This window comes from Zootoca vivipara, chromosome 11 (assembly GCF_965207765.1).
Source record: "Zootoca vivipara chromosome 11, rZooViv2.hap1.1, whole genome shotgun sequence".
Classification (NCBI taxonomy): domain Eukaryota; kingdom Metazoa; phylum Chordata; class Lepidosauria; order Squamata; family Lacertidae; genus Zootoca; species Zootoca vivipara.
The window spans coordinates 10513252-10535519 of NC_142594.1; the positions used below are offsets into that span (position 1 = coordinate 10513252).

Consider the following 22268-nt stretch of genomic DNA (forward strand, 5'->3'; position numbering starts at 1 on the left):
AATTAAAAATCTGTGATAACTAAAGTCTGCTGTACTGAAGTATTTAGCAAGGTATTTTTAGTTCTTTGCCTTTGTGTGGTTGTTCACATAAAAGCATTTTTTTTAAAAAAAGGAAGCCTATAGGCTTTTTCTGTCAAAGAAGCAGGGAATGTGCTCTGATTAGCTGTGATGGGCGCTGTTCTGAGTGCAACACGTCAGGAAGGAACCGGAATGGAAACTGAAGGACTTTTAAAAGCACACCCGACAGCAAGTGAGGAAACAAAAGCAAACCTAGTATTGTTAACAAGGGAAGTGCTGATTTGAAGGCTGTGCCCAGCTGGTGTCTGATACTTAGTTTCACTGGAGCATAAGGTCAAGTTCTGGCCTGCTTATAAAGGTGGTACTCCAGTGAACACCTGGTGACAACTTCTTTCTGTGAATATGGTATACTTTTATGGCTGAGATCTAGTGATCTTGAACATCTGTCTTGCCAACCGTGGAGCATCTGATTCTTCTGGATTCACCAGTTCCATCATTATTCCAAATTTTAATTGCCCCATTTACCAATGCAAAACAATTTCAATAACACAATTCCCCAGTGTTTTGCAAAGCATAACTAATCATCATTAAGAAGCACTTAGCAGTCTTCTGTTGAGAGAGGTTATGTACATAGGTATAAAACGTTACACACTATTCGCACCGAGAGGTCGATCCTCTTCAAAACATTCTGCCAATTAAAGCATCAAATGTGCTGTTCAGAAATGGAAAACTCCCCAATAAGCCTGCATTTAATTCTGCCCTTGCATCACAATCCACAAATGAGTTCAGCCGAACTACTTGGTTGTAAGCTGATTAAGGGCAACAGAGAAGTAGGCTTAAACATCAGCTTAGTTTAATTGCAGGGTGCTCTGATACATTACAGTATATGGGTTTATTGGGGGGCAGGATTTAAAATTAAGCAAATAAGCATTTTCAGATTTGATTTGTAATACCATATGCATGAGATAATATTATGCAAAAGAACACCTGACACCTTCATTTAAATTCAGAGACCAGACCTCAAGCAGAACCTTGTCCGTAAACAATATATTTGTTCCACATATTTATTTTCAATTGGAAACATACCGTTAGATTTTTTTCATGAATAATTTTTAGTTTACAAATAAGTACACGCTGAGTTCATTACCAGAACTTTATTAGCATTTGATGTTCAAGCTATATTCATTAGCTATGACTTCACACATAGGCTCCAGTGCTTCTAACCCTGACATCGCACACTAACATAGCATGAAAAATTCTGTTGAGTAATAGGTTCATTTACATTAATGGCTATTTTAGTGCCATTGACTATGGAACAGAAACAAATATTCACAGCAAAGCGTGAATTCATATTGTGCATGCTGTGAATTCAGATGCGAATATTTGTAAATAGAAAGTAATATTTTTCAGTTATATATGCACATTTTAAAAGCATGATTAGTTTCAGCCTTGCTTGGTTTCCATGGAATTAGAATTTTAACCGATGAGATTAAAAGTGGATGAAATGTGGCAAATACATTGCTATTAAAACGTATGAAAATAAAATGTTTGTGCCACGTTGAGCTCCTTGGGGGAAATCTGTGATATAAATGCAATATTTTAGTACAGCATTCCAGGCTATTAATTTTTTAACTGATCTAGTTACACTAATGTGAAACATTGCTGCCACAGAGTTTATAGATATAGAAAAAGTAAGAAGAAGAAGAAGAGTATTCTCCAGAAAGGAGTGCTAAACTTCTGCCTGGGAGATTGTTCTTAAGATCTCTGCTCTTCAGTGGAGTCTTCTATGACATTTTCCTTGTCAGAATATAATGTATTTTAAAATACTTGAAATCAATATCATTTTGGCTGCAAAGACATAGATCATGATGAAATGGAATGTATTATCAGCCTCATTCATGCAGTGTGCATTTCATCATTGCCCCAAGTCATGCTTTTATTAACAGGGAGATTAATATGTCTGGGGGGCGGTGCTAGTCTCTCCTAAACCACTGAGTCTCTTGGGCTTGCCAGTCAGAAGGTCGGTGGTTCGAATCCCCACAAAGAAGTGAGCTCCTGTTGCTTTGTCCCAGCTCCTGCCCACCTAGAAGTTCAAAAGCACACCAGTGCAAGTAGATAAATAGGTACCGCTGCGCCGGGAAGGTAAACGGCGTTTCCATACACTCTGGCATTTGTCACGATCCTCCATGTGGCAGTAGCAGTTTAGTCATGCTGGTCACATGACCCAGAAAGCTGTCTGTGGACAAATGCCGGCTCCCTCTGCCTGAAAGCGAGATGAGTGCTGCATAGTCACCTTTGAGTGGACTTAACCTTCCAGGGGTCTTTTACCTTTTTACCTAGGCTCTCCTGCTTTCCTCATAGAAAAAGTGATGCTTACATGGGGCTGGATCCAGACTAAGTTGAGTTTAAATCTCATCACAATCAAATATTTGAAGTCCAATGTATTTCATTGGAAGCTAAGTTGGACAAACTTAGGTAAAGGGACCCCTCACCATTAGGTTCAGTCGCAGATGACTCTTGGGTTGCGCGCTCATCTCACTTTATTGGCCGAGGGAGCCAGCGTACAGCTTCTGGGTCATGTGGCCAGCATGACTAAGCCACTTCTGGAGAAACCAGAGCAGCACACAGAAACACCGTTTACCTTCCCGCCAGAGCTATTTATCTACTTGCACTTTGACGTGCTTTCGAACTGCTAGGTGGGCAGGAGCAGGGACCAAGCAACGGGATTCAAACCGCCAACCTTCTGATCAGCAAGCCCTAGCCTCTGTGGTTTAGACCACAGTGCCACCTGTGTCCCATTCCATTCCTAGCAGTAGTCAAATGCACAAATGGTTGCCTAATAATGTTTGTCTACTTGTTTCACCTTATTTCTATCTAGCAATACTCAAAATATTTTTACTTTCTTTTTCTTTTTTGTCTCGGGCAGTCCACTGTGACATGGCTGGCGTAGATTATAAATAGCTTGCATGGGGGGGGGAGTAATTTATTTGCTTCTGCTGCCACCTGCTGAGGTACCTTTTCACTGCAATGAACACTGAAATAAATGAATTGAGAGAAAATTGTTTGCAGAGTAGTTTGTGGGTAGATAATACTTTAGTTTTCTTACAAATTTAGAAAACATTTCCTGCAGATATATAAGTAATCTACTTCCTGACTTTTAAAAAATATCTTAAATTGTAATTCTGCCAAGAATAGCAGTACTGCAGATATAGCAGTAGTTCTCTTTTTTGGCTGAAACAGACAAACAAACTGCATCTTACAGTTTGATGTATAAACTATAAAGAGACTGTGGTTTAGACTGATCTTCAGATAATCTGTTTTTGCTAGATCATTATTGCACTACGTGGACTTTTATTTGCTTGAAACAATTTTCAAACAACAGGCAAGTAGAACAGGCAAGGAATGTGCCCCTCCCCTCTAGCAGCCCCCCATCACCCCCTTAAAGTATGTTCTGAAAGGTTGAGGAATAACATGACAGATCATGTAGGAAGCTTGTGGCAAAAATAGCCTCCTTCCCCATTCCACCTATGGGAGTCTCCACTAGATCGAAGAGTCTTCGGCCAGCAGAGGGACACCACTGGATAAAATCCATTATATATGCTCAAAACTTGGGACACCACTGGATAAAGGGACACCACTGGGACACCACTGGATAAAATCCATTATATATGCTCAAAACTTGTCAAAAAATGTTTTTGAAGTGAAACAGGCACACTGGAACCTTAAAACAAATGCTTATTTGTTTTCCCCTGCTGCCAGCTGACGGAGGCCAATTTTAGCATTAGCTTTTCAGCGCCAGCCATCCTAATACCTTACGTTTTCAAGCTTCAAGTTGCCTGTGGGTTAGGTATTCTGCGAGGGCACAGAGAAACGCACCTTTAAGGCTACTTGCATTGAAAATCCCTGGCGAGTTTAGCTGGCTCAAGTTGCAACCTTCTCTGGAGGGCTGCAGAATGAGGTGCGGTGGAGATAATGTTAACTGGCATTTCCCAAATGCAACCTTTAATTGAGCAAGAGCAGCTTCAGTTGGCCTGTGCTTTACATTAGGTCACCTGGAGGCAATTTGCTCATCATTGTGTGGCCTCTGGCTATCCAGTGTGTCAGAACTAATAGAAATGTATCCCGGTTACCCTCTGACAATCGTTGACCTCCGTTTCTTTCAAGTTCACCTACTGTCACTATTCACCAACTGCATTTCTGCAGATGTCTTGTAACTGCCCCAAGCAATCAGGTATCTTTGCAGGGGCCATAGCCACTGGGTGCCTGTGGTGTCATTGGAGAATCTGTCTCTCCCAATAATACCCTATGCTTCTTTCCAAAGTGTTCAATTTTAATTAAACTGTGTCTCTTTTCTTTTACAGAGGCAGTGTTAAGGGGAAATGTTATTCAGTAGCTCAGCAAGAACTAACTTGCTTCAATGTCAAATGTAGCTTTATGCTATCAAAATTGATTAACTTTATTACAGTGCTTGGGTTTAGATATTATATTTGTTACTGGTTGTTTTTGTTGACTTGCCAAAGCCCGCCATTGCCACTACCACCAAAATGTAGCTTTATTACTTTCCCCGCCTTTTCTTTGCAAACTTATCCTGTGCATGGTTACTCAGAAGTAATTGTCACAAAGTTCAATGAAACTTACTCCCAGTTGTGCGCGCATAAAATTTCAGGCATACAAAAATGTGTATGGTCAAAACCCACTTGGTTCAATGGCAGGTGGGATTGACAACAGCATTCCCCCACCCCAAAGATAAAATTTTCGTAGGTTCCTCAATGAGCAAACCACCCATTGAATGAGAGCTTTAGATAGTCTTCCGGGCAGAATGAAAATAATTAGCAGTTAACTGCCTCACATTAAATGATTGTCTGAATAAGACGTAGAAATAACCGAACCCCCTGCACAGACAGCCAAAGAGCACTCTCAGAAGTCAAATGTTGTAGCTAAATGCCTACCTTTTAAGAGGTCTGAATGCCTCAAGCTGTAATGCCTCTCTAGCAAATTCATCCCTTTCCCCTCCTTCTATTTCCTTCCTACAGTATATTGAACATGATTGATTGCTTTCCTTTATGTCTACTGCTTTCTCACTTACTAGTGCTTGCACCAGTGATCCTGACTTTTAACAATTTCAATTACCCCGTGGGTTATCAGAATAAAACACAATCTGATTATCTAGCCTAAAACCCCAAGCAAAACTGACATCAGCAGTGAGAAATAGCCTTACAAGGGCTTTTTGAGGATGCAATCAGCACCATCTCGTCTAAATCTCTCCAGGAACATGGAGTAAATGGAATTGTGGAGAGATTGTGTGTGGGGCAGGTGTGTGTGTGTGATGTGGGTTGATTTGGCAGGAAAATAATATTCAGCTGCTTTTGACAATTTCTTTGCATTCAAATGCAGACATCATCATTTTGAGCATGACCAATACAATTGCTTTCCTTTCAGTTTTGTATAACTCCCATCTTTCTTTAAGAACTTTTACCAACCACAGGAGGGGAGAGTGCTCTTGTGCTCAATTCATCCTTATGAGGATGAAAGGGAAGATATGAGGAGGCTGTGTATGCTGATTATGATCAGCATGAACAACTACTTCATTAGAAAATACTGAAATATAAAGCAGTAACACTGAGGCCATGTCAAGGGGAGGGATGTCTTCTGTTTGGGAAAGCATAAAGCAGTACATTCCTGAAAGGAACTTAGTTACCCTGTAGGTTTGTTTTCTGTTAATTACTACTCCATATATCAGGCGCCCCCAAACTTCGGCCCTCCAGATGGTTTGGACTACAATTCCCATCATCCCTGACCACTGGTCCTGTTGGCTAGGGATCATGGGAGCTGTCGGCCAAAACATCTGGAGGGCCGCAGTTTGGGGATGCCTGCCATATATAATGGCATGACCTTAGTAATTAACTCGCATGCATTTCTGAAAAGGAATTAGCAATGGAAGGATTGAAGAGTTTACCTCTTGACATGGAAGTAACGAAATTCTGTTCTCTTTCCCTCCAGTGATTTGCACTTATTTCAGTGCTACTCTCGCAAGTAACTAACGTTTAACATCTCCATAGCTGGCTTCTGCTAAATATATCGTTCTCCATATTTCCCTTTAACAGCGGTCTCAGTCTGCATTCTCTCTGACCAACGAAGACGCATCAAGCAGAGACAGGGACCGCGCATCTTCTGTGCCCGAATCTCTCTGGAGACAACCCAAGGGCCTGAGCGGAAAGCAGAAAGAGGACAGGCTTTCTGCATTGCCCAGCTGGAAGAGCGTGGACCAACTAAACGAACCAAGTAAAGGACTGTGAAACCTGCCTAACATTTCTGTATTCTGTGTGAAAGTAGCTACTTCTCCCTAAGGTTTTAGGCTGAACCCAAGAAGAAGAAGAACTTCTTACAGGGGTACAATAGAGAAACAGTCACCCACAAATTGATTGACTGGGCTGTTGCTCTTGAAACTTCTGCTCATAATAACCACCCATCTTTGATTAGGAAGAAAAGATATAGTAATTTGACAAAAGATCCCGACTCGCTGACCTATTTCACATGACCCATGGCTTAGCAAAGACTGTGCCAACATGCAGCCACGTGCCAAGGCAAAACCTTAGCTTGGTGTAACAGTAAAAAGAGCTAGAGATAAACAAGATGGATGCGAGTTTTTCTCTGGGAACCTGCACATTTACACAGCCTTACCAAGGCATAGCTTGGCATACCATGCTATATAAACCTATTTTGGACAATCAAAACCTGTACGCTGCATAACAAGAGGTATCTGATCTCTTGCCATAGACACAAACATGTGATTTTAATGTCAGATGGAAAGGAGACCTCCTCAAAACATATAATCATGTTAAATTGTTATAAAAGCTATGTCTTACATGGGTTAAAGCTAAACTGCTTACCAGTGCTCAGTATTAGTCCCTGACATCTGGATTGTGTGTGGGTGTGTAATCACAACAAGTATATATTTATTATTTGCCAAAACAAAAAAACCCCAAAACCATCAAGATTAAGAAAATAAAAATAAAAAATATGGTGGTGAATAGCATATTAAAAACAAAAATCAACAATAAAATTACATTTCTAAATACAAAATATATCACAAATCAGTGAATCAGCTTTATACATAAACAAAGATGGATCACCCCTCAGCAAATGACTGAGTGAAGAGATCAGTTTCTAATATTCTAGGCGCCTGCCTTATGTTTTACACACTTAGTTCCTTATCCAACTAAGGATAAGTCCATGAAAGGCAGCTTCCAAGCATGCATGACCCTAGTTGGATCAGGACAGCTGTATCTAATAATAGTTTTTCTTAAACTGGCGACCTAATGCCCTGGTGGCAGAAGCCACCAGGCAGCTATTCCAGAAACCCAAGAAGGTAATTTGTGCACACATTTTGTGTGAGGTCGCTTGATTAAGCACTAGCAGATGATGCTTATGTGAACTTCACTAGTCAAGCACTGAATACTTAAAAAAATTCAGTCTTGGGAAAGACCTTGACCTCTTTAGCATGAAGGAATTATCTCCCAAGGCTTTTCACAGTGTCTTTAACATAAGCAGCAATTTGCAAGCATAGATAGGCTGCGGTAATTTAAATAAGAACCTGGCAGTTCTGCTTATTCACATTTTGTGCTTTCCCTGCTTTTAGCCGTGTTTTGCTCCAGCCTTCCCACAATAATTGTCGTTACTATATTGTAGATTTTATCTATTCATAATATATGCTGGGCTGAACAGATAGTGCTGCAAGTGAAATTATCTCAAGATTCAAGGAACTAATTTATGGTCATTAAACTACTGGGAACCCATGCTTTCACCTACCAAAACATAAAATCGCTACATTTAGCTGAATATGCACATAATAAGGCTATTTAAGGCTTGGACAGATAAAGCTTCTAGCTTTAGTATTTTCAAGGCCATCTAATCTGTCCACTTTGAAAGTCATTTATGGCAATATGAAACTGCAGCCCAGATGGTTGGTTCTTATAAAATGACACTATACAACAGATTTTCTTACGGTGTACTAGAAAGTGTATGTATATTCAGCGTGTTGCTTATTGTACAATAGCAATAATGAATATCACCCGATCTAGCAATGGTCCTCCATGCCTTAAGTTAATTTTCTGTACACATAATGCAAATCAGTGGTGCATCCTTTTATGAATTGGCACCTTGCTTAGAGTCATCACTGTCAGCAGGAACAGCTGGGCAAGAAGAAGTGTAAGTGCCAATCACACACACACATTCCAGGAAGCCTTTTTAAAATCACAGGTCCCAGTACATGTGCAGTGGTTATATGCACTGAAATATGTTTGCTGTCAGCACTAATATAATTTAAAACTTAAATATGCCACTGACTATGTTGATAGATGGGATTTGAACTGCTTATGTCCCTTGCCCTCTAAACAATTTCTAACAAATGCAGATGCATTGGATCAAACCCTGATTGGTCCACTTCTCATTACCTTATCATGAGACCTTGGATGCAAGTGTAAGAGAGACGGCTTGCAGAGAGCAGCCCACTCTGCTTACTTCTACCAGCTGGGAGAGCAGCAGCGAGAGCAGCAAGGCTGGGAGGGAAAACCAGGAACAGGAAGTGGTAAAGAAGGGTCCAGGGCTCTGCAGAGTCCTGGAGGCTCAGCTCCAGGCTGGGAGCAGGGAAGCAGGGGCGGAGCTAGCTTCAACAGGGGCTGGAAGGTAGAACGGCACCTCAGGAGCCTGGTCTGGGACCACGGAGGACCCGTAGAGCAAGGAGGAGGGGTGTTTGGATGCCCAGTCTTAAAAGGGGTCAGAGCCCGCGAGACGCCATTGCGGGCTTCTGCCCCATGCAGAGCAGACATGATTTGAGACATCTCACCACTGTATATAGCATGCACAATAAAACTCTGAAAAATCCGGACGATGTGTGGAGTGCTTACTCGGGAGTAGCCAACACCCCTCTGTGACAGCAAGCCTATTGCAAGCGTCTATTATTCCCACCCAAGATCTGTGACATGAAATACTGTGCAAATCTTTTCTTGCGGTGACACACCAGACCCAGGTATGGTAGAACGTTTTAGGGTAATGCAACACAATAATGATGGAATTGTATCTTCTTGTGTTTCCTTAGCTTTCCCCCCTGTCTTGGAAAGCACAGATGGAAACTGGGTGGCTCTGCAAAACGTCAATTTGCCTCGCCCGCGAATGCTTGCCAAACCAAAGAGCCAAGTGTTTAAAGCCTTGGAGAGTGAATCCAGCGTTGTATCTGCTTATGATGAGATGGGCTCTGATAGCGAAGACGACTATGACTGGAACGTGGCTTTGAACAAGCTGCGACAGAGACCCAAGCAGCTGTCAAATTATGCTGGCTCTCAGTGCAATGCTGAATGGGAGTGTGGCAATGAACTGTACCAGCCTGTGGCCTCCCCATCATCTGGGCTGTTTACCAACGCTGAGGCAGTGTACTCTGATTCCGAAACATCCTCCGTCAGTTCTTCAAGGGAGGCTAGGCAGGCCAGCTGTCTTCCTTGGATACAGAGGAGAACTTGTAACAGTAAACCCAGAGAGGAAAAAGCACAATTCCAGGAGGAACTAGATGTGAACTTTAACCCACAAGCTACCAGTTTAGACTATTCAGATAGCAGTGAAAGTGAAGAAGCCTATCATGACTTGGAAAAGAGGTCCAGGAGGTGGAAAAAAGGCAAGAATCAGTCAGAGGATTTATGCAAAGGCAAAAATCGCACAAAATCGCACATGAAGAAATTGAGCACAAGTCAGGTAATTAGGCTTCAATTAATGCAATGCATTGCCTGCAAGTATCAAAACTATCTCTGTGGTTCAGAGACACAAGAACACGGTATTAATCCTCATTGCTCACATTTTATGTCATGGTCAGGATAGTGCCAAGGACAATTGCAGTGAATAAACTAAGTTAATCTGGTACTTTTCCGTACAGGAGGGTTCGGAACCATATGATACATAAACTTCAAGGATGGCTTCCCTAGTAATGAGTGCAGTATTTGTAGTCATGCTACATACAATGAATACCATATTTGCAGCCATGCTGCATAACAATGCCCATTTTGGCTTGCATACTTAGTGATTCTGGCCTTCATTCTCATCCCCAAAATGGCACTCATAGGCTTTGGAAACTACTCTGAGAACAGGATGCATCCCCTGGTTTTGGTAACCATGATCACAAAGACCCATGTTGTCATATATAACTGACTATGTGGCATATCGTAAAATTTAATGGCTAGGAGAGTGGGAATGTGGGGGTGGGTTGGGGTGGCACTGCCTTGTGTTTGGTGAATGGCCAAGCCGATATGCCAATCTTGATGTGATTTTCAATGTGTCTTTGTACTTAGCATGCAGGTTTTGTTTAATGCAGACAACATGAACTGTGTGTGATTGTGGGTGACACTTATCAGAATAGCAGCTACTATGATGATTTCAACCCTTTTGCCCCCCGCTGTGGTCCTGGGAGAAATCCCTGAATCTGGCATTAGCTTCCCTACCTGCAGTGATCCTGATAATTTTCAGACACTCCCACTGATGAAATGTGGAATTTAAAAACCTGCCCATTAAATTCAATGGCACGTTTAGTTCAGCCCTTTGTAGCCCCTTGAGGCTAAAAGAGACAGAGGGGAGAGCATTACCCATAGAGCCAACGTTGCTCTTGAGTGTTTGGCTGAGGGTAAGAACAAGGCTGCTTTAAGTTATTTAAATGTATACTAATTTAAAATAATCTGTTGCTAACAGTGGAGCAGAGCCAATGAGCCACCTAGCCACAGGCAAGCATAGTATGGAAAACGGATGTCATTAATACTTCACAATATTACACCCATTCTGCATATATATTTTTTACAACAAAGCAAAGTTTTGGTCCATTCTACTATTATGCATAAAAGGTTTGTTATGTTTAAAGAGGGGGGGGGAGCGGCCACACATATTTTAATAAAGCTTTTCCTTAGCAAGTAACACTATTGAGCTAATGGCCTCATCACTTATTTTACACGTTAGAATATTAGCAAGATTGCTACAATTAGGGCACTCAATTTTCTTATTCCCCGGCTTCCACTAGATGGTGCTTTTAGCTAGTATACTGTGGGGAAATCAAATTTTAAACTGCAAGCCAATTCAGAGCTTATTTCACTTTGTGCTTAAGATGTTGTTATGCTCAAGGCTAAGAGAGCTGCTGGCATCTCTTGCCCTATTGTTATCACATACAGCATGGTTGTTCATGCAGCATCTAACGGGAAAGAGCCATTTAGTAAATCAAATGTACATTTTCTTAAAGTTCAGATTACATTTCAAGAGGTAGGTTTTTTAAAGAAAAAAAATAACTTTTCATGTGACGATAACTTTAGCTGGTACAGCTGGGAACAGGTGTAACTTTTCACTTACTAGATTTAAATGAAAGGGTGAAATTAGATGATGTAGTTTTGAAAAGTTTTATACGTACCGTAGATATAAACCTCACATTGATAGTCATAGGTACAATGAACAGATGCCATTATTGGGTGACTTGATTCTGTCTTGGGGTTTTCCTTTGTGCCCTTCACTACTCAGATCACAACTTTTTATTTCTCTGACTTGTTATTTTTCCTATGAAAGTGAACTCAGAAGAACTTGAAGCCATGCATGTGGGCCAAATTTTGTGGGATTTCCTTCCACTTGAGGTCAGATAGCCCCTCTCCTTATTGAACTTCCTTCCATTGTTTGCTGAAGATTTTTTTATTCCAACAGGCGTTTTAATTTAATTCTGATTTTATAGTTTCAACTCATTTTTAGTCTTATTGTATTGGGTCTCCCACACACTGCTTAGAGATGGCTGTGATGCTGCAGCATGCAATTTTAAAGAAATAATTAATTGGATATATTCCCTTCGGGCTGTCAAGGAGATTGTTTTTATGTTCATATTGTTTTTAATGTTCATATCCCTTCGAACTCTACAATTCTATGATTCTATGAAATGCACCATTCTACCACTGGAGGAAAGAAGTTCACAGTTTTCCAAAGATGAAATTGGTGTGTGTGTGTGTGTGTGTGTGTGTGTGTGTGTGTGTGAAACAGTTTTCTGAAAGAACAGAACATTCAAAACAGCACTGACATGGACAGGTGACATTCCTTGCACTGATGTCAAAAGGTGCTATATAAAAAGCATTTCTGACACAAGCACAAGCTACAGTCCACAGGACAATACTTTCCTTTTTCTGAGTAATTTGATTTAGTGCTTGAGCAGAGATTTCCCTAGCAGTCAGAACAAACCATGTCTTGCCTCTGTCTGCGCAGTTAACTTGTTGAAAGCTGCTTTAAATTGTAGTGTTGGTGGGTGGGTGTGTAACATCACAATAAGGAAATGTTTCCCATCCTAATCCCTGGATGTATCCAACTGATTACTCACTGTACAAAATGCATTACACACACCAGAGGAGTATACAACATATACACAAATAAAACAATGTTCCTGTTCTGTCATGAAAAAATTGATATGTAAGATATCACATCGAGCTTAAAAGCTCAAAGATCAAACATAAAGCTGAGGTTTGTTTTCATCTAGAGAATGGATTTGTACTGAGCACATGCTGTTCAGAAATGAAAACCCATTTCTCCGTACCTTGGTTCTCAAACTTAATCTGTTCCGGAAGTCCGTTCCAAAACCAAAGTGTTCCAAAACCAAGACTTGCTTTCCCATAGAAAGTAATGCAAAGTGGATTGATCTGTTCCAGATTTTAAAAACAACCCCTAAAACAGCCATTTAACATGAATTTTACTATCGAATGAGACCATTGAGCCATAAAATGAAAGCAATAATCAATGTACTATACTATAAAATAAATTAGACAGTATTGTAGATGATAAAAATTACAATTAATTTTTTTTCTTACCTGCACTGATGATAGTCAGCTTTTATCCATTTCCACAGTCACTCACTCACTCACTCACTCAATCAGTAGCTGAACTGGGTCCCACACAGTCACAAAAACAAATGAACCGAAAAAGCCTCAAAAACAAAAAACGCCAAACTTAATCCATTCCGGAAGTCCATTTGACTTATAAAATGTTCGGAAACCAAGGCGCAGCTTCTGATTGGTGCAGGCACCCCAGAAGCAATAGCCGACATCCACATCAGACGTTTGGCTCCCGAAAAGGTTCGAAAACCAGAACACTTACTTTTGGGGTTTTGGCGTTTGGGACCAAGGCGTTGAGAACCAAGGTACCACTGTATGTATTTATGTTGCAGTCATCAGAGTGATACGCTTATAGAGCTCCTTTTGTGTATGTGTGTGTGTGTGTGTGTGTATATATATATATATATATATATATATATATATATATATATATATATATAACTTTGATTTTCTTCTCTTTGAGATGCATTTGCTTTGTCCCTCTTTTTTTTAAAAAAAATATTTAAGGCATCTGATGATTTATCAGAAACTGACATAAGCAGTGAAGACCATCAAATCAAGGCAGACCCTATGGAAGAAAAGCTGAAGTCAAGGTTATATGAACTGGCTGCAAAAATGAGTGACAATAGGGAAACCTCTTCAGAGGAACAGGTGTCAGAGGCAAGATCAGAATCTGAGAACCAGAAATCGTGCTTATCTTCAGAAGACAGTGGCAAATGCATTCAGGAGGAGCTCAAGAAGGTAGGTAGTGCCTGGTGGTTGAACGGTTTGCAAAGCAGGAAACACAGGTGAATATGCTACTGGGGCAGGAGACACACTGTGTGTGCCTAGACGCGGCGGTTGCTACAAGTACAAGTTGTGATTTGCCAGCATCTACATCTTAGCCAATGTTTATGCAGTCACCATGTGCCTGGCAGCATTACATTGTAGCTGCTATGAGTAGCATGTTATGACTGGGTGAGTGACTCCCAGTGTTTTGGGTGACATCCCCATTTGATGGCAACATTATATTGGGAACATTTGTGCTCAGATTTGTGCTCTTTGTTCATTCTTTTTGATAGATGCCTTTCCCAAAGATTTGTTTTTAATAGATAGATAGATAGATAGATAGATAGATAGATAGATAGATAGATAATATAAACAAATACGTTTCTGGTTCATTTCAGTGATCTGGGCAGTACAGTGCTTCCAAGGTATGTACAAAAGCACAAGAATCAAATAAGACATAGAACTCCCATTGGTATATTGTTCCAATCTCTGTTCCTGCAGAACATAGAGATGTTTTAAGTTGTAAATGGTTTTAGAAGTGGCAGCTTCATACAGTTAGATGACAAGAGTAAACTATATGATCTGTAGAAATTCAAGCTTTGATAAATCATTTGGAGTGATTAAGCAAATAGCATTCAATTGGCTATTAAAGCTTAGTCACTAATTAGTTACCAAGACTGATGACAAGTAACAACTCTGGAACGGATGACTCATAAAGTTCCTGTCATCGTGCAGATGGATCTGTTTCCTCTTTCCTGCTCCAGAGTTTATGAAACATGAAAATTCTGTTTTTATTCCTGACTTGTTTGCAAAACTAGCACATGGTTTGCCTATCAGGTTGGAACGACTGTGGCTTTAAGATACTAATGCTAATTTTTATTATTATTAAAATGTGTAACCCACCTTGCTAGGCTAAATATCAACTCAATGTGACTATATATATATATATATATATATATATATATATATATATATATATAAAACAAAAAGCCAGCAATCAACAGAGCCGAAATAGAAAAGCAAAACCAAGGATATTTTTTCTCTCTTGAAAATGCTTGCAAAAATAATAAGCTAGTTAAAGGTAAAGGTACCTCTGACCATTAGGTCCAGTTGCCGACAACTCTGGGGTTGCGCGCTCATCTCGCTCTATAGGCCGAGGGAGCCGGCGTTTGTCCGCAGACAGCTTCCGGGTCATGTGGCCAGCATGACTAAGCCGCTTCTGGCGAACCAGAGCAGCGCACGGAAATGCCGTTTACCTTCCCGCCGGAGCGGTACCTATTTATCTACTTGCACTGTGTGCTTTCGAACTGCTAGGTTGGCAGGAGCAGGGACCGAGCAACGTCACAAGGAATTGGAACTGCCAACCTTCCGATCGGCAAGCCCTAGCTCTGTGGTTTAGACCACAGTGCCACCCGCATCCCAATAAGCTTGTTAGTGCCTGCTTAAAAGTGAGCAATGAGACACCAACCTAACCACTCTGGGGTGGTTGTTTCATAAACTGGGTGCCACAGTGGAAAATCCAGTTACCTCACCGAGCAACTGAAATTCTGACACGTGACAAAAAGGGTCTTAATGACAATAAGAGAATTGTAGCAGGCAGTGCTCATTTGAAATAATGATCTTTTAGGCCTAGTTGTGCTGCAACACTGCTTAACCTTGAGCGTGTTTATTTGAAAAACCATTTTCGTGTGATATTGTGATGGAAAGTACTTCACTTTATAAAATTTGATTAACTTCAAAGTATTCAAGATGCGTCTTTCATCCTCGCCATGAATGAGCTTTTGCCTATTACATTTTACGCTTAAGAGAGAAAGTCTTCTTTTGCTTTAGAAACTTCAAAAAAGTATCTTCATAGATATTGTTTTTTTAATCCAGCATAGTCTGGTGATAAATTGTTCAGTTGGTTGAGAGCATTTCATCCACTATAAAAGTTGATTTGCTGTGTTAATGAGCGAACAAGTATTTCAAACAACAGCAGGTGAACCCTTTAAATGACCTTCCATTTTAATTCCTTTTATTACTGTAATAGGGGCAGCAAGTGACAATGTGAGGGGGGGAGGGTAACAAGCAGATGGAAAAGACCCCCAAAACTTCACTACTTCCTGCCGATGATATCCTACACTCCTGCAACTGTGTGGGATAGCTCCATGGTGGAACAGCTCCCATTTCCCTTGTGTGTGTGCAAACCATGTGCAGCTGAGGACAGGATAGTAACCTTTAATTGTAGGTTCAAACTAGTACACATTTTATTATCTTTTTATTCTGTCTTCCCTTCACTCCATAGCTCTTGCCCAGTGAATTGTGTCTATCACTATCTAATTCCTCTCTCCTCTTCTTTTTCTAAACTGCTTTCCAACTACCTAGGAAAAACAAAAGGCTTTTGATCTCCATCTTAAACTCCAGTTTTTAACCTCAGCACTTCAGCAGGTGAGACTGGACGATTTTATGTGTGCTAGTGATCTTCCTCTAAAATAATCGCTCTTCCATGCCTTTACTCGTATTCTGAGGTTTGCAGGGTTTGGGTATGATAAAAAGCAATTCTAATAATGCATTTCTGAGTTGCTTCTTAACTGTTCTGCTCACCGTTCAGATAAAACCTATTGTAGCAAAATAAAACTATAACAAAGGAGTCAAACTTTTGCTTTGTATGCTATTGACAGTCAACCTGTTCATTTTTCCTAATCATAAAACAGAAACCAGACTTCTGGGCTTGAGGGCAGTCAAGGTCCTGTGTGAGTGTCTGGAGGCGGTTGGCGGATGGATGGTGGCTAACAGATTGAGGTTGAATCCTGACAAGACAGAAGTACTGTTTTGGGGGGACGGTGTGTGTGGTTGTGGGGGAGTCCCTGGTCCTGAATGGGGTAACCTTGCCCCTGAAAGACCAGGTGTGCAGCCTCGGAGTCATTTTGGACTCATAGCTGTCCATGGAGGCACAGGTCAATTTTGTGTCCAGGGCTACCAGCTCCATCTGGTACGCAGGCTGAGACCCCATCTGCCTGCAGACTGTCTCACGAGTGGCGCATGCCCTGGTTATCTCATGCTTGGACTCTACGTGGGGCTACAACTAATCCAGAATGTGGCAGCTAGACTGGTGACTGGGAATGGCTGCTGGGACCATATAACACCAGTCCTAAATGATCATCACTGGCTCCCAGTATGTTTCTGAGCACAATTCAAAGTGTTGCTCAGCCCGGACACCGAGGTCCTCCCCTGAGGGTGTTCTGCTGGTTCTCTCACTGCAAGAACCAGGTAGAGAGCCTTCTCGGCAGTGGCACCCTCCCTGTGGAACGCCCTCCCATCAGGAGATAAAGAATTATACAACTTTTAGAAGACATCTGAAGGCAGCCCTGTATCGGGAGGTTTTTAACACTTGGTGTTTTGTGTTTTTAGATATGCTGTAAGCCACCTAGAGTGGCTGGGGAAACCCAGCCAGGTGGGTGGGGTATAAATATTAGAATTATTATTTACAGGTAGGTAGCCGTGTTGGTCTGACGTAGTCGAAACAAAAGAACAAAACAAAAAAATTCCTTCCAGTAGCACCTTAGAGACCAGCTAAGTTTGTCATAGGTATGAACTTTCGTGTGCATGCACACTTCTTCAGATACACTGAAACAGAAGTCACCAGACCCTTATGTATAGTCAGAGGGTAGGGAGAGGTATTACTCAGAAGGGTGGTGGGAATAGGTGATTGGCTGATAGGAGTGGTAAACCTGTTGATGACTGTTAACGACTGTTAACAACTGCAATTGGTATTGCAGGAAAAAGCATGGGGTGAGATGGCTAAAGATAGCTATATCATATATAATGAGATAAGAATCCAATGTCTTTGGATTATTATTGAGAGAATTATTATTATTATTATTATTATTATTATTATTATTATTATTATTATTATTATTTTCTCCCCCTTCCCAAACATACTGGAATGCCAACTTGTCCTTTGCTTGCAGCTAAATGTCTTAGGTCAGCTTGACTTCTGACCTAAGACAGTGACCGTGTTGGACTCTTCCGGGGGCAGCTTATTCTTGCTCCTACATAGTAAAAATAATATATATATATATTTGGCTGGAGAAGAGAAGTGTGAACCCAATTTTAATTTGGAAAAAGTGTGCCTTGCAGCCAGAAATTTGTAGAAAACTGCTTTGAAACAATAATATAGATGTAGGAGGTTGCTTTATCCAAGGGCAGACTTTTTGGGGTTCCCCTAAAGCATGTTGATACCTCCCTGTTGTGTTTAGATGGTACAATTTTGGCAGTATAAGCAGTGCTATTTTTCTAGAAAATACCTCCTTAAACATCTCCTTTGTTCTCTTAGAATGGCAATGGTACCCACCTGAGAGGTGCCAGAACAGGGTTCCAGTGAGTTCTGGCTGAAAAAAAAAGCCCCAGAGTATTGGGATTGGCACTCAGAAAGTTTGCTATTAGTTCCAAGAAACTAGTTGGCACAGCCATTTTTACTGTGAGACTTAAAAGGAATGCAAATTGAAGGAATGAAAGAGAGTCAAAGGCATGGTATGAAGTACATTTCAATTCCTCTCCCCCCCCCACATTTTTGTGAAGTCTGAAGTGAATTGCGTAACTCCAACGATGATGAATCAATGTACGACCTGTTACCACCCCTTAGATGAAGACAACAGATATTGACTGAAGAACAGCCACAGTGCTGTGAGCATGATAAAGCACCACAATAATGGAGCTTGTAATGTGTGCATGGTGATTTAAGGATGTGGTCAATACTGGCAGGAGCCATTAGAGATGGAAAAGGTTTTTTTATGCACTCATTCTGTGTGCCTCATGTTGATTTGATGTTTCCTCAGAGATAGCGTAAGTCATTGCATAAATCACCGTTGAATTCAGAATCCAAGGTTCCTACTATCTCACTCAGCTATGACCAAAACTTTAGAAGTAATGGCCCAGTCAAAGTTAAGCACTTTTCTGTCCAGATTATTTAAATGGGTTAAATTTAAGCGCACATTTATTTCTCCCATTGAAATCAATCAGACTTAAAAGTGACAGCATCACTGACAGGTGCAGATGAAACCAAAAGTCTGCCCTCAGTTTAAATTGATTTAGGGAGGGGAGAGAGGCCATGTTTTCGGGAGGGGAGGGTGTTGAAGCCGGCATACTGGGGTGCCCACTATATTGCCATGAGGCCGTTTCTTAGCAGTGTGGTGTGTCTAGAGAGGGGGATCCTGGATGTGAGTACAAAATAGAGCACATCTTAATGCAGATGCTGCTTCCTCACATTGAATTGGCTTTTCAATGAGATTCACATACAAATGCACACTCCTGCCCACATTCTGATACAATTGCATCTTAATTGGAGCTCAAGAACAGCAGCCCTACTGCTTTGACAACAAAGATCCCCTTCCTCTTGTTCCCTTTTTGAGCCTCATCTTAAAAAAAAAAAGCTGCTTAAAAGTAGGATATTTGGAGTGGAGCATGGAACTATTCATAGAGTTCAAATACCCTTTAAAATCAGGTTCCAGTGCAATAATGTATGGTGGAAGTTCAATATTAGGCATGCAAATACAATATACCAGTACCACAACCACTTAAATATTGGTAACTACATAAGTAAGGAAGTTAACAAGAACTAATTTAGGTTTTAGTACAGAAAGCAAAAGTGCTGGTTTCCCCTTAAACTACTTCTCATATTCTACTTCTGTCTCGTTCTTTGCTGGATCCCCTCCTGAATTTACTGGTTGCCATTCACAAATGTATCACCCCGTAGTTTCAGTGGAATCAATTTTAAGGGATCTCAGTGTTCAAATTGGCACCCTTCACCTTTCAGCTGGCAAGTAACTAGAACAGACTGGATGTATGGGAAAGATCGCAGCCTAATGCAATTTGCTACATTCCTGTATTCATGAGCAGCCTCTTTGTCATTAGTGGAATTACCAGTAGGTAGGAACAGATGAATCTCTTTGTGCCTTCCCCAGGTCAGTTTCCCAATCATAGGGCCAGTCCCCTTTTCTTTCTTTCTTTCTTTCTTTCTTTCTTTCTTTCTTTCTTTCTTTCTTTCTTTCTTTCTTTCTTTCTTTCTTTCTTTCCAGATTTTTTGAGCATGAAAAAAAAATCATTTAAATTGTCTGTGATCAGCAAATTAGGTTAGCTCACTTCAAAATGTCTCCGCCATCCCTACTGGCAGGTTGTCAACAGTGAATTGTGAGACTATATTGAAGTCAGTTGCTGAAGGTCTCCTAGTCAAAGCTAGTTCCAGAGGGGGGAAGGCTCTAGCTCAATGGAAAAGAGAAGGTCACAGGTTCAATCCCCAACATCTCCAGGAGGACTGGAAAATCCCCTGCCTCAAACCCTGGAGAGCCACTGCTAGTTAATGTTGACAATACTGAGCTAAATAGACCAATGATGCAAAGACACATTCCTATATTCCTATCTCTGCAATGACAGCCGGTTGCTAGGACGCCCTTCTGCATGGGCTTTAGAAAGATACCTGCTGCCAACCAACCCCCCACCGTGCTTGATGCTCACAGGGTGCCACAGCTGCCACTTGGATAGGTCGTCGAGCTATTGGCTCTTCGTTCCAGCCTATCAGTGGGCGATGCCAAGGATACTTGCCTTGCCCCGGACACTGGCAACCTATGCTATGCTACTGCAGTTAACTGTTAGCAATTGCCATTTGCTTACAGTTAATGCTGGTAGAGCTGATGCAGAAGCTTTAGCTAATATTTCGGATTTCGGTTCTCTTTAGCTATGCTGTTGCAGTTACAGATTGCTTAAATGTCTGTCACTTCCCTAATAAAATAAAATAAAAATCCTTCCAGTAGCACCTTAGAGACCAACTAAGTTTGTCATTGGTATGAGCTTTCGTGTGCATGCACACTTCTTCAGATACTGAAGTATCTGAAAGCTCATACCAATGACAAACTTAGTTGGTCTCTAAGGTGCTACTGGAAGGAATTTTTTTATTTTGTTTTGACTACATCAGACCAACACGGCTATCTACCTGTAACTTACCTAATAGTTGCTTAGCTGAGAAACAGAGTAGATGTGACAGCTGTCTTTGAGAATCGCCTATCGTAGGTAAGGATGAGTTTTCAGCAATATGAAGAGTCCGATACAGTAAATGCCAGTCAAAAGGGCTTTTCCCCCAGTACCAGTTGTCCACCTGTTTACTTGCCCTTTCTCTGTACATTCTTATGACTATAAGGGAACGCCTATTCCACCTAACATTTAAACATTCTCCTGATGGCTAGACCTACTTTATTTATAGTAAGAAAATCAGAGCCAGCCTCCTGATTCAGGGTTCTTCCATTACCTTCAAAAACCCACTTTTTCCTGGTGACTCATATCATCCAGGTGATTGAAATTATAGACCGGGCAGTTAGAGGCTGAATATAGGCCATGATTTAAAACAGCAACTCAGAGATATGATAGCACAGAGATCTGTTTGTAAAAGTGCTACAACAGGCATCCCCAAACTTCGGCCCTCCAGATGTTTTGGACTACAATTCCCATCTTCCCCGACCACTGGTCCTGTTAGCTAGGGATCATGGGAGTTGTAGGCCAAAACATTTGGAGGGCCGCAGCTTGGGGATGCCTGTGCTACAGCTTGGAAAAATGGTGGTTCGTGGTTCTTGGTTCTCATGACCACATGCCCAATTATTTCTCTAATGCCATTTATCCTGCTTTCTGCACACGGGGTGGGGGGGGGAGAGAGTTTGTGTCACTGCTACCAAAATAGGTCTATCAGATAGAGCTATTTTTCTGGATAACCCTCAGTAATGAGTCTCTTCTAATCCACTTTAATGCAATGGATTCTTTTTACAGTAGTTCTAATACTTGCCACAACTGGTGTTCTCATGATAGGAAGCAGTGGTAATTCATGGAAAAGCAAAAGTAATATTGCTGGTTAAGGAATGAGAACATCCATGTCAGTAGTTGCCATTGAAGTTTTGCCACTGACTGATGATCCGTTGTGGGATGCCTGTGATAGTCATCTTTTTGCTTGAGTCAGGCACTGGTACAGTCGTACCTTGGTTTTCAAACAGCTTAGTTCATGAACAACTCGGAACTCGAACATCACTAACCCAGAAGTAGGTGTTCCAGATTGAAAACTTTGCCACAGAAGCCGAACATCTGACACGGCTTCCGCAGCTTCCGATTGGCTGCAGGACACTCCTGCAGCCAATTGGAAGCTGCGCCTTGGTTTCTGAATGTTTCAGAAGTCGAACGGACTTCTGGAACGCATTCTGTTCGAAAACCAAGGTACAACTGTACATATTTTTGGAAGTGTTTACAAAGTCAATAAAATAAAACCATCATCACTGCTAGTCCACGTAACAACTGGCGATATTTGGGTTGTGTGCATAAGCTCTGAACGTTTCACATCATTTGTGACCTGTTTATAAAGGATTGCAGCAAGACATAAAGATCTAAGACTTAATAAATGTTTTTCAAGTGCTATCTGGATTATGAAAAAGGAAGAACCCCAGGCACATTTCTTTGAAGACTGAAACATTTGTCAATATGTAGATACTTTGAAGAAAATGTAATAGCTCTGGCAGCTTTCTTTAAAAAAAATATAAAAAATGGAATTAATGGAATAATTGGCATGGAAAAGAGGCCAGTGAAAGTGAA

At 41.1% G+C, this 22268-nt stretch overlaps 1 protein-coding gene across 4 annotated transcripts in view; it reads left to right on the plus strand.

The window, feature by feature from the left end:
* The window catches only part of MYRIP (myosin VIIA and Rab interacting protein), a 156869-nt gene that overhangs the window by 121325 nt on the left and 13276 nt on the right, over nucleotides 1-22268 (plus strand). For 3 of the 4 annotated variants that reach the window (XM_035130386.3, XM_035130389.3, XM_088653660.1), the window contains 4 exons: nucleotides 6123-6300; nucleotides 9116-9762; nucleotides 13407-13640; nucleotides 16032-16094. In XM_035130386.3, the coding sequence (XP_034986277.1) occupies nucleotides 6123-6300; nucleotides 9116-9762; nucleotides 13407-13640; nucleotides 16032-16094 (1122 nt within the window). The remainder of the gene's footprint in view (nucleotides 1-6122; nucleotides 6301-9115; nucleotides 9763-13406; nucleotides 13641-16031; nucleotides 16095-22268) is intronic. The other variant, XM_035130391.3, reaches the window with a different exon arrangement.